A 13,527-nucleotide genomic window follows, 5' to 3' on the forward strand; every position below is an offset into this window, starting at 1 on the left:
AGATGCTGAGGACAGTCACCACGTGAACCTTTTTTCAACGTCTCTCTTAAAACATATTGTTCTGTAAATCTACAGTAATTTTCTCCTTTTGCTATTTCTTCTTCACTTTCTTATTTTTTCTACTCTAATGTAGCACATTACTAAAATAAATACCGTAAGCCTTTAGAAAAACTCTTCAGCATAATGTAAGTCTCAATTAAACCACACCACGCCAAACAGTCAGGGCCCAGAGCAGCGTGTGTGCACGTGTGCAGTTTTGACGTGCCCGCACGCACACAGACGTACGATGGGGAAAGTCCCATGGAAACGCTTTTATTTCTGGAAGTCGGAAGAAAAACAATGTACACAACCTGAATGACACACAGTGGCAGCGCTGAAACCACAGGGGCCGCGGAGAGCTGGCCTTTCACAGCAGACCACTGTTTTCCAGTGAGAATGGTGGGCCATTCCAAAACAAAGCTAAAGGGTTCCAAACATCCAGAATGGAAGCTGCTTCTCCCAACTCCATTACCTATACTACGGGATGGATTGCTTTTGCTTTTTGTGAGACCACTTCTTCCACTGTGCAATTTTTGCATTATTTACCCTCCCCCCGATCTTAAAGCTATATGGCGTCCAGGAGAGTGCGGCTGATGCAGCTTGGCCATCGCTGTGACGCAGCTGGAGCGGAAGGCGGCCTGTTCACTTCAGCCAGATCCACTTGTCTCCCACCTCGGTGTTGTACCCAGGGCTGTACTTGCGGCCCGGCAGCTGTGGGGGAAAAAGGCATTGGTGCACTCTGTTTAACGTGAATGAATGTTTTCCCAGCTCATAGTTCAATGTCTACCCGGCAGATGCCTGTAATTCATGAGTTCCTTCAACAATGCTGGTGAGCACCTGATCTGCGGCAGGTGTCTCCTGTGAGTGCAAGGATGCCACAGGTACACAAACCACAACCCAGCCCTGCCTGCCAGGAGCTTCTGACCTAGGGCTGGGAGCCACAAATGGAAATGAACCACTGAGTGCTCTCATTAATGTCAGGAGGGTGACAAGTGCCACGGGAGGGGGACAGAGAGCAATGGGTGATACTTAGGGGAGGCCCTGAGGGGGGACAGCCACGCAGACACAGGGGTGGGGCTGGGGCCCAGGAACCACAGTTCACCATCTGAAACACCGAGTTATCTCTGAAAAACCACTGGGTGAAATCCCCTCTGAAGAGGGCCTGCAGAGGCTGGGCTGCAGGCTGGAAGAGGCCCCTGGCGGAGTAGGAAAGTGAGTTTCATCCAGGCCTTTTAAGTAGGCATGGGCAGGGTTCAGGAAAACCAGCAAAGGAGGGGGAAGCACTGCAGGACTGACCCTAGTGGGAGCCACTGAACACCAGCGGGAGCCACTGAACACCTCCAGGAGCAACAGGAGGAAGGGACGACAGAGCCCAGAAGGAGTGGATGCTGCCGGAGAGACCAGCGGGGGCTGAGCTTGGCAGTGATGGAGCTGCAGGAAGGATGTTACAGCCCCCACTTCTCCCACCATCTGGGAGAGGTCAGGGGCCCAGGTGGCGGTCCACAGAGGCCAACCTCACAGGGCACAGGGAGAGCCCCCGCCAGCACAAAGATGCCTGTTCATGAGGGTAGGCGGCCGGAACAGAGCTGGCTGAGGCGGAAAGAGGAGTGTCGCTCCACAGGACTACCTCGTTGCGGAGCCAGGAGGAAAGCGCCCAGCACGGTGTATGTCGCCCAGTGATGGCAGGTGGGAAAATGATGAGTTTTCTCATATTTTCAAATCAGCATGGGCACACAGCCAATTTGTGTACATACACACACACACACCCCTTCCAAATTCTGCCCTTAAGAACAGGTACTAAAACCATTTTTAGAAGAATCAGCTTTTCCTTTATCCTAATCAGCAGCAGGCATTCATAGCCAGCCACACGGCCATGGCTGCCTGGACCACAAGTCACTGAAATGTGCCTTGCCTGGCCTCTGCCACAGTGGCCACACAGTGACAGACGAACACACAACACATCCTATGGAGCAGCAGACAGGTCGCCCCAAGACCAGCCATCTCACACACAGGACAGGCAGAGCCTGAGCATCTTCAAGGCCCAGGAGCCACCCTTCCCCCTCCCCAGAAAGCCTCTCCTCTCCTAGGTGCACAGCTGTGAAGTGGGCCCTGGAAGTGGAGGGGCCGGTGCTGTGTTAGTCCGTTCTTGCACTGCTATAAAGACACACCTGGGGCTGAGAAATGCAGAGAGAAAAGAGGTCTAATTGGCTCAGGTTCTGCAGGCCGTGTGGGAAGCATGGTGCCAGCATCTGCTTCTGGGAGGGCCTCAGGAAGCTTTCAATCACAGCAGAAGGCAAAGCGGGGGCAGGCACGCCACATGGTGAAGTGGGAGCAAGAGCAAGAGCGTGAGGCGGGTGCGGGTGGGAGCTGCCGCCTACTTTAAAATGAGCAGGTCTCACGTGCACTCTGAGAACATACTCATTACCTCAAGGAGGGCACCAAGCCATTCAAGAGGGATCTATCTACTCCCATGACCCAAACACCACCCATCAGACCCTACCTCCAACAGGGGATCACATTTCTACATGAGATTTGGAGGGACAGACATCCTAACTACATCAATGCTCATCTGAAGGCAGGGAGGGCTGGGTGGCACAGCCAGCCTCCAGCTTTCTGGCCCAGGATAGTGTGGATGCAGACGGTTCTGTTTGGGTACCAGGAGAATTCTGGGACACACAAGAAAAAAGAAAAGCCCAGCTCCTTCAGGAGTTTGAAATCTGAAGAGAGACTGAGATGAAAGCCCAGGTCATTCAGCCAGTGATGCCAAGACAGCCCAGGGGATTTGGTATTCTGGGATCCCAGCAGGGAGCACAGGCAGCTGGTCTGGCAGAGTCCAGGGAGGCGTCAGGACAGTGAGGGACCCTCCAGGGTCAGGGGGGTCCCCCAACACTGCTGCTGGAACTACAGGTGTCTACAAGTGGCAGAAAGACCACATGAGAGGGGCGTGACTTTCTGGCTTCATGGTCTGACAAGACCTTTGGCGTAAGGTGTGACCTGTGTCAGACAGGCTGCAGGTGCTGTTCCTGGACTGGGGAGCAGTGACAGGCACCTGGGGTTGGTCTCAAAGGGCCTGACAGGGTCAGGAAGGCCTGGGTGACAGAAAGGAAGAGCTGGTCAGCCCCAGGGAAGGTGAGTGTCGGATCTGCTTATAGAATAGGTGCAGGGTGTGGGGGCTACACGGCAGGCTGCCCCAGAGAGATGACCCATTAGCAGTTGGAAAACGGCGTCTGTGGCTTAGAAGACAGGGCTGTGCAGCCACCTCCCAGTAACTGAGGGAGGCAGCACCACGTGAGCCAACCAGGGTTGGCTGGACAAGAGAAGAGGCTGGGTGCTGTCTTGGGTGCTGGACAAGAGAAGAGGCTGAAGAGCAGCACCGCATGGCTGAGGCCTGAGGCTGCAGAGGGACTGAGGAGTGAGGCGCGCAGGCCACAGGAGGAGCTGGGTGTGACCACGCGTGACATATGGGGCCTCGCATCATGGTCACCAGATGGCCATTAGCTCTGCACGAAGACACGAGGAGCGGGGTGGGAGGAGACCACACTAGCGGGGAAGCAGTCAGCAGCTGAGGAAAGGGACACAACGCCTGGGCCACCTTTCACACGCCAGGTAATGGCACGTGTGTCTGTGCCTGCACGCCTGTGCATGTGCAGGGGGCTGGTGGGCGGGGTCTCTGCATCAAGAAGAGGTGGAGATCTCTATCTCAAGATGCCCAGCCCCAGAACCTGTGAGCACAGGATCTCACCTGGCAAAAGGGCCTCTGCAGCAGGGGACTGGGAGATCATCTGGGTTATCTGGGTGGGCCCCAGGCCATCACTAGGGTCCTCAGAAATCAGAGAAGGAGATGTGACAATGGAAGCAACGGCCACAGTGATGTGGGGCCAGGCACTGAGGAATGTGGGCGGCCTCTAGAAGCTGGAAAGGGAAAGGACACCCATCTCCCCTGAGCCCCGGAAGGAGCCAGCCCCACCCGCACCCTGATTTTAGAACGTCGGCCTCCAGAACTTTAGGAGGCCACATGTGTACTGTTTTAAGCTGCTAGAGAGTGGTAGCTGGCAGCAGCAGCAACAGGCGACTCCTGCGGGGTGTCTGCTTTTTATGATGGGAGATACCAGGGCACATCTGTACACCAGGAAGAAGAAAGCTGTGCAGGGGAACAGGCCGAGGATGCAGGAGAGGGTGGGTCACCCCCAAGAACACAAACCCAGAGGGAGGGGCAGGCCAGAGAGCCGCGAAAGTAGCAAGGCCCTCCAGGCACACTGCCGGCCAGGGCGCCTCCAGCAGAACCACACTCAAGCACGACTGCGGCAGCCAGGAAACGCTAACACTGTAGCTGGCTCCACATCTGACAGGTGGTCCTGCCAGAAATTCATTTCTTTTCCCTGAAGGACCAACTGCAGAATTAAGTCCAAAGAACAGAAAGTTGACAACTGAACAAAAGATTACCTGAAAGGTTTTCCCATTTAACCAACCTGCTACAAACCCACACGACAGCCAGTGGGCACCTCTCTTAAGACGCCCTGGGTCAGCTTCCCCAGGGTTTTTCAATTAAAGTTGTCATTTAATGTTTTACCCAAACACAGGACCAGCCACGCAGGTCTGTTCACAGCAGTACTTACAGAGGAAGGGCTGGGTTTGGGACAGTCTGGCTCCGTTTTCATCTTTGCAAATAGAATTTTAAACCAGAGCAGAGAATAGAAACTAGCAGAACACCAAACCTGCTAAGTCCAGCCAGTGGCCGTTAATTGTCTCGGAAAGTTTGTCTCTGGACTTCTTGGGCAGCAGTTAACGGGCCTTTGATACCCAGGAGGGTTCTCAGATCCTGGGGGTCTCTTTTCAGTGTTTTAGGCCAACAGAGACCCACGTGGTGGGGAGGGGTTCATTTGGAGCATCTCACACCAGGAAAATGCAAAACCATCCCCTTTGTTTACATTACTACTTCCTGTCTGTATCTGCTAATTTAAAATAAGCCTTCCACCCCCAAAACCCAGTGCTCATTCGTCACATGAGAAAAAGCACATGGTAATGCCTCAGGGAGGAAAGCAGCAAAGCCGGTTCCCTCGCAGGGCAGCCTCACTCCGGGGGCCCCACCGGGCCTCGCCAGACCTTCCTCCCGAGCCACGCTTTCCCGGATCTGCTCGTTCATGGTGCCCGGGTGCATGACACCCACGTGTGTGGCTGTGCGTCTGCAGGTTGAGATGGAAAGGGCATGTGGTGAACTATCTCAGGTGAACTATCAAGGCCATACACCCACTTTAAAATGAAAAGAAAATCATTTTCCTCCTGTCAGAAGTCGGGCCTTCTGCTGAGCGTATACCGGTGAGCAAACCAAGAATCCTTAAGGAGCAAAAGAAGAAAGAGCGCCTAACAGAAAAAGGAACAAACCCCTCCAGTGCTCATGCCCTGCAATCCCCTCTACTGCACAAGGCGAACAGTGTTTCCCTCGCTGGGTCTCTGAACTCAAGGCATTTTGGGCTCAGTAGATTCACAGGGCTCGGAGAAGTTTCACACTTCCACGAGGCTCTTTCCCTGGATTCCATTTTCCATTAGAAATCAAAAAGGAAGTTTACTGAAGAAAGGGAAAAAAATCTCAATAAATTACAAAGCCAAACATTCCAAGTCCTCCTCCAGAGCCAAGCAGCTAAGCTGCCCTCCTCCCATGACTCTGGCGTGCGTCAGTCCCTGGTGGCCCACCCGGAGTGTTCCAGGGCGAGGCTTGGAGCTGGGAAGGGATTTCAGACAGTGCACTGGGAGGTAACTGCCCAGTCACCCCCGGCAACCTGGGCTGACCCAGTGTAGAAACCGAGTTCCCTTCCCTAAGAGCTGCTGGTCACGGGGGGCTGGGCTGGAAATGACAACTCCCCCTAGCCCCCTGATGGAGGCCAGACACGGAGGATGAGCAGGGTGGGCTTCCATCCCAGGCTGCAGAGGGTGTGCACATTTGTACTAGCAGATACAAAACGACACATGAGGGTGTGCACGCTGTAGCCCAGACTGCTTGGGGATGTGGCCCAGACTGTTTGGGGATGTGGATCTGTACTTTCTTCTCCCGGAAAACCCCACAGGACTGGGCCTGTTCCCACCCGTGCATCCTGATTCACATACAGGAAAGACTAGAGAAGAGACAGTATTGGACACTCTCATCAAACCCACTCCCGATTTCCCGCAAACATCTGCATGCAAATCTGTGTGTCAGAAGTCCACGCTTAATGTAAACTAACATGATGATTTTCCTGACCCTCACAGTTAAGGGGGTGAATGGCACACACACCCAAGGGCTACCCTCTCCCCCACCAACCCGAAGGCTACAAAGAAACCTGAACCGAGCTGCCCGAGGGAGGGGCCCTGGGCAGCTGGGGAACAAAGAAGGAACATTACTCTCATCGTTTGAATTTTACAGCATGTGCAAGGATTTCCTTTTTTTTTTCCTAAGAAGAGAGAGAGATGAAGTAACTTGCTGAGGGTGGCACACGGCCAATGTGTTCACAGAGCTAGAACTGCAGCCGTGTCCGCTGGCTCCTGAGTCTGCTCCTAACCACTGGCCCACGCTGTACATCAGGCTGTGCCTCTTCCAGCCTAGGGCTGTGTGTTTCCAGTTTTCCCATCATAAATAACACCGACGTGCCCCCTCTAGATTTATGTGCTTGAGATAAATTTCTAGAAATGGAACTGCTTAAGGAAACACAATAAACAGAGCAATAGATGCTGACGCAGCCATCGGAATGGGTTGAATTTAATAACACCAAGACGCTGGTCCAGATCATTATGCTGCTGCTTACACTTCGGGGCTGATTCAGAGCCTTCTTTTCTCGTTATGAATTTATACCAGGCTCTTGGCCTTTTATTGCCTCATGCACGGGTCGGCAAACTGTAGCCCACAGATCAAATCTGGCTGCTGACTGCTTCTGTAAATGAGGCCTCACTGGCACAGCCTGGCCCATGCATTTACACACTGGCTGGTGGTGCTTTCACACAACGCAGAGCTGAGCGGCTGTGAGAGGCCGTGTGGCCCGCAGAGCTGGGAATCTTTACTCTCTGGCTCTTTAAAGGAAACCTTTGCTGATCACTGGCCTAAGAAAGACAGGAAGGTAACAACAAGACAGTAAAGCTGAGTCCACGACGTGGTTTAAATTCACTTAGCCCACAATTACTTCCTAAGTGCCACAGGTACGAGGTCCTGTGCCAGCTAAGTGCCCACAGGTGTCAGGTCCTGTGCCGGGCAACAGCGGGGAACAGGGTGATTCCCCAGCTCCACGTGGGGTCGCAGAGGCAGCTGAAACATGCTGTTCTTTTATCCAAAGTGACGCCACTGAGTTTGTGTGATTCAACGTAAGGACTGGATGAATTCTGATGTTAGAAAGGTGTCCACTTCTAAATGCTACAGCCAGCCTGGGATCTGTGCCATGAGGGCCCAGGCCGCACACTGAGGCTTCTCCCAGGAGCTCCTCTTGGGTGCACAATTTAGACATGTCCTACATTAGTGCTTCAAATGCCAGCTGTTCGCACAGAAATCAGTCAAGGAAAAAAATACACACACACACACACACACACACACACACACACACACACACAGAGTCACTCATTCTAATGGAGGAAACTCCTTCTACTGGTGAAACGCTGTGTCCTAACTGCTTTGAGAGAGATGAACGAAGGCAGTCCTCTCTTCTCTGGCTAGAAAAACCTAGACACAAGTTGGAATGTGGGAGAAGCCCGATGGAAGGTGATGGAGGGCGAAAAGGGTGGAGAAATCCTACCTGACCAACACAGACAGAGGCTTCAGGTGCGGACAGGGTGCCTATCAGGAGGGAAGAGGTGGCCATTCGGGATGAGGGAGGAGGCAGCAAATGTACGCAATGCACAGAGCACGGCCTCCGCGGAGCAGCGAGCATAGACTTCAGCCTTGTGGTCTTAAAGAAGCCCTGACATGGAATAATGTCTCCTCCCGAAATACACTCCAGACTTCAGTTAACGTGAACTATGCAGCTCCTGGGCAATCAGTTATACCGTTAGAGCCTAAGTGAGAGGCACCAGGCCAAGTAACACTCAACAGTTTCCTTTCATGAGGCAGTAACAGGGTCTGTACTTGCCTCCCAGCCAGATGCATTTAGAAACTGGAGAAACTGAGTCTGCTGGGTGCATCTGACTCTAGGCAGGACACAGTGACTAGATTTTAGGGAGCAGAGTACTAAAGCGGTGGGACCTAGGCAGAAAAAGAGCTCCAGAAATCTGCACAGGCGACCCACTTGGTCTTTGGCTGAGTACCAATCAGTGTGTGCAGGGGGTAAAACTCCATGAAGCTGGACAAAGTCGACTTCAGGGAAAGAACAGTTTCCAGGGAGGTGCAAGCAGATGACTCCTAGAGCTCACTTAGGGCTGAGAGTCAGCGCGCTCCCACCGGCCAGAGCAGAGGGGCCTCTCCCTGCACACATGCAGCATTCAACAGGGACCCCACGGCCATGCCTTGGTACCGGGCTAAGCCCTTCCTGAAGAAAGCCCATTGCAGGCTCACCAGAAAGCTGAAACATCAAGACTCAAAAGGTTTACACTGACTTGCAAGTACCTTAACTGCTGTCAGAAAAAAAGTTCTAACACAGTTCAAAGGAATAGAACAAGATCTAACACTCAAAAACGTAAAATTTGCAACGTATGGCAAGCAGTGAGACATCTCTTGGCATATGAAACAGGACAACGTAACCCATAACAAGGAAAAAATACCAAGCCAACTCAGAACTGACAAAGACGATAAATTAGGAAACAAAGACATTACAACAGCTGTTATAAAAATGTTCAGTATGCTCTAAGAATTAAATGAAAAACATAATAAGGACAGAATTGGAAAACATAAAAAGCACCAAACAGAATTTCTAGAGCTAAAAAACAGGATTCCTAAAACACAATTCTATTGGACAAGTGTGGTGGCCATGAAAATGTGCTCTGCAGATCTCCTGCTGCAGGGAGGAGAGTGTGCTCCTTTGCAATGCTCCTGCTGCTCCTGACCCTGCATCTGCTGACCCTCAGGATCTGCTGCCTGTTCATGCCACAGCCACGCACGTTACAGAATGTGCCTGGTCAGTGACGGAGCACAGAAGAGCTTCTGGTGCCAGCTGTTCCTGTGGACATGGACTCCCTGACAGGCATCTTTGGCTCTAGGACACTCATCAGCCTGGCCAAATCTTTCCTGGATTCTTTCTTCCTGTCTCCTGTCACAGTCACACAAGGAAGAGCAAAGGCTCTCCTGCCATCTCAGGCTTCCTCTCCCTGATCCTTCAAAGGTGTTTTCTTTCAATAGACCTCTTCGACATCTAATCTCTTGGCTTCTGATTCTTGGAAGACCTAAACCAACACAATGCAATTAACAGCATATCATACATCCACAGAAGAAAAGATAAGTGAGCTTGAAGGCAGAGCAGCAGAAACTATCCAAAATTAGGCACAGAAAGAAAAAGGCCAAAAACAAATGGACAGAGTCACTAGGGACCTGTGGAAAATAGCAAGTCACCTAATGCATGGATATATAAGAGTCCCCAAAAGGGGGAGGATAGAAAAAAATCTGAAGAAATAATACCCAGACATTTTCCATGTGTTCTGAGAATGATAATCCTGCCACCCAAGAAACTCAATAAACCCTGGGCAGGATAAATACCAAGAAAACCACACAGAGGCATGCCATAATTAAATTATGAAAAACTAGTAAGAAAAAGATCACGAGAAAATCTTACAAACAACCAAAGGGAAAAAAGGTTCATCAGGGACAAGAACCAAAGCTAGGAAGAACTGCAGTCTTCTCATCAGAAACTATGCAAGCCAAGAGGAAATGGAATATCTTTTATGTGTTGGAGGGGAAAAAAACTGTCAACATAGAATTCTATATCAAAAGAAAATACTCAACAAAATGAAGTTGAACTACATATTTTCAGAAAAGCAACAGCGAATAGAATTCACTGCTCCCAGACCTGTTCTATAGCAACTGCTAAAGAAAGTTATTCACACAGGAGAAAGATGATGCCGGATGGAAACTCAGGTCCACACAAAGGAATGAAGCACATCAGAAATGGTGGAGGGAAGGATAAGACTAAAACACTAAAAAATTGTTTCAATCTCTTTAAAAGATAACTTAGTGTTTAAAGCCAAAATCACAACAGTCCATTGTGTGGTTTCTGTGAAAGTGTATGAGAATAACAGCACAAAGAACACAGAGGGCAGGAACAGCTGTAGCCTCGGGCCAGATAACCTGCATTCTGTGTGAGGCGGTTAAATGCTGACGATGTGTGGGTTGACTGTGACAAGTTAAGAGTTGCCCGTGGTGAAACCCTACGGCAATCATCAGAAATGAAATAAAGAGGGGTAGCTCATAAGGCCACAAAGGAATTAAGATGGAATTACAGTACATAACCAGTCTAAAAAGAACCTAGGAAAAGATGTAAATGTGAATCTCACCTGCTATTATATATGGTTGAAATGTAAGGTAAGAAGGAGCAGGTAATTCAGCCAGAGAGGGCACCTCACCTCCCTCTAAGAAAGTTCCTATCCAAGGTTTGGCTAATAACAACAGATGTCACTGAATCATTCATTTTTATGGACAAACTTCTCTGCATCATTATTTCAGTTTTTGCAAAGACAGCCTCTAACACTTAACAGCCCTACCTACTGCTCTATGCAGTTACTTATCAGAGAACTAAAGTAATGAAAGAAGTGCCACATAAAAACGTTCTCAAATGCTACTTTGTAAAAAGAAAGCAGAAAAGAACTTATTTGGTGAGTGAATGTGACTAACTTGATAGTAGATATATCTCAGGAAATGTCATTCAGGAGAAAACCGAAGAAATCTCCTGAACAAGCATCTCCCCACCCAGGTACATCGCAAAGGTCTCCAAGCAGGTCTTCCTTGAGCGCGGCAGCTGACTTGCTATTCCTGGCCAAGGCCATGGCTTTTCTCTACTGAACGCCTATGCCACTCACTCTTTTGGAAGTGCTGTCCTGAGCCACCTCTGCCTCCTCCAATCCTGCCATGAAATAATGCCCCTTCCTTCTCAGAGCTCCCTTCATCCTTTGACTTTTCCTTTGGTACTCATCAAAAAGTTATGTCCAATGCAATTACTGATATTAGAGGGCAGCCTCTAAGTAGAAACGCTTTTACGAGTGTTATTTCCTGTGACCCTGACAGCATGAGGTAAAGGAAGGCACAGTCTCTATTTTAAAAGAGATAGGGTGTTCAGAGACTTGACTTGCCCGAGGTCACATGGCTAGCTAGTGGCAGGCTGAAAGTGAGCCCCAATCTTTTAATGATCAAGTCCAGGATCTTTTTCCCACTACAGCATGTAAATATTCATTGAATTAAATTGTAACTTTCAGTGTGCTAACTCTTAAAAATAACACAATAAGCTCTTTCCTCAATCACACACTACTTATATGAGGTTTTACTGAATCCCCTCATTCCCTCCAACTCTCCATTTGTCTGTCAATCAGCATATAGTAAAGGTATGTTGCTCAAGGCCTCAGCTATGAGGTTTCTTGGGTGTCTGTTAGGTTAGGGTCCACAATCCACTCTACCCGGTAAAGGTGACTCCAATCTTTCTGCAGGTCCTTTCATATGTAACTCAAAGCACTTCCCTTGGGAGATGTTTATATCCTCATAGTCACCTCAGGGACATTCAAGGATGCTCACAGTTTCCCAGTTGAAAGAGTTTTCATGAAGGACATGTGTGTGTGTGTGTACATGTATACATATATTGGTAAATATATTGATAAATATTATACATACTTATAAATAAATGTGTATATTCCAGCAACAAATCCTTTATTGTATTACTGTAAATATATAAATTAAACAAAAAAAGGATTGAGTGAGGGCCTGTCTACTGGGTTGGCTTCACTCCGCTGGGGCAAGAAATGGGTTATGCAAGGCATGCCTGGCTCCCCTCTCTCTAGATGCACTAAGGAGCTTCCAACTACTGCACAGTTCTGGGGTGATTTGGAAATTCCAGTTTCCAACTCCTATTTTCCATTATAACATTTAAATGCTAATCAATTCTGCTTTGAGTTTTTCATTAATTTTAGCATTATAGATATTAAAGACACTTCTCTGATACACAATTTCCCGTAATTTCCATTACTGTAGAACACAAATCGAGTATAACAAAATTGGCATCAATTTTCAAAAAATCTTTTAACAGTCAACTTTCAAAAACCATATTTTTATTTTGAAAATGTGTGTTCTATTTTTTAACACCTAAAACTATAGCTTCCTACAAATATATCGTTATTTAGCTGTCATATTTGTTGCAATGAGTATTAACAATAGTTCAAATGTCTTAATCCTCCTTAACTCTTATTAGCTGTGAATAATAGAAAAGCTCCTAACCTAAGCGCTTGTTTTAAATCTGAAAATGGTATGCTTTCTAAAAATTCTAAAGTAAATACAATTATATGTAACACACAGTAAAGTCAGGGTACTTGGTTTTCCAAATTGCATGTTAGACATTACCTTATCACTCCCCATCAGTAGACAGGCAGATGCCGCCCACCAGCAGCAATCACATACAAACCAATGGACCTGGTAAACAGCACCTTTTATGCTAATCATCTTCTTCGAGTGACACATGCTGATAATTTTCCACACACAGAGATGTAAATAACTGGGGCATACAGATTAATGCTGAGTTTCTATGATTAATTTCCACAGTGCATGTGGCAGGGCACAAAGTGGAGAGAACACTGAAGGCATTATGCATTTACTTTCAAACCCCATTAAGTAACTTATAAACTGAAAATTTGTATTTTAACACAACTAGATACCAAACTGAGTTCCAAGTAAGGTGTGAATGTCATGAGGAATCTAAAGCAATCACGTCTGGCCTTCCATCTCCAGCGTGTTTAGGTAAACTGATCCTAGTGCCTTTCTGTAAGGTGAATTTCATAACGGCAAGAACATACAGTATTAATATATTAAAATTATTAAAAACGTCTCTATTTTAAAAAATGGTAAGGGAGAACTCGATACTGAAAATGCAAACAACTTGAGATAGTAAAAGAAACAAAAATAGCAGGAGAGAAAACAGAAGATTCTGTTGTCCTAGCAACTATCTTGGACACGATCAGCTTCATGGAGGGAGCGCAGTATCTTAACAGCATCTGGCCTCCTTCCATTGAAAAGAGACTGAATTGGTAAAATAGAAACCAAATCACCGTTTGTCTAATCCAAGGAAGAGCTGTACAGAAATACAAAGTGACCTGATACAATGTTGAAGACGTGCCTTTAAAGAATCAGCGGCCTGTCCTGTCCTGCACACAGTCAGTATTTTAATGAACTCACACAGGGCCAATTCCCGGCACAGAATGAGGGTCACTAATGAAAAACATGTTCATAAATATTGCTCAGACGCCAGGTACACATCCCCCTCTGAAAATGCTACTTTGCTTATTTTTATTTAATTTTAGTTTTTTTGAGATGGAGTCTCACTCTGTCGCCCAGGCCAGAATGCAGTGGTAATT

General features: G+C 48.3%; 1 protein-coding gene across 9 annotated transcripts in view; it reads right to left on the reverse strand.

The window, feature by feature from the left end:
• Positions 1-296: 296 nt before the first annotated feature.
• NDUFA10 (NADH:ubiquinone oxidoreductase subunit A10) overlaps positions 297-13,527 on the reverse strand; it is a 64,601-nt gene continuing 51,370 nt past the window's right edge. For 7 of the 9 annotated variants that reach the window (XM_055291166.2, XM_063645846.1, XM_063645845.1 and 4 more), the window contains one exon: positions 297-750. In XM_055291166.2, coding sequence (XP_055147141.1) covers positions 682-750 — 69 coding nt within the window. In that variant the 3' untranslated portion in view covers positions 297-681. Of the gene's footprint in view, positions 751-9,303; positions 9,370-13,093; positions 13,193-13,527 lie in introns of those variants that run through there. The other 2 variants (XM_055291168.2, XM_055291167.2) reach the window with 2 other exon arrangements.

Source organism: Symphalangus syndactylus, chromosome 8 (genome assembly GCF_028878055.3).
Source record: "Symphalangus syndactylus isolate Jambi chromosome 8, NHGRI_mSymSyn1-v2.1_pri, whole genome shotgun sequence".
Classification (NCBI taxonomy): domain Eukaryota; kingdom Metazoa; phylum Chordata; class Mammalia; order Primates; family Hylobatidae; genus Symphalangus; species Symphalangus syndactylus.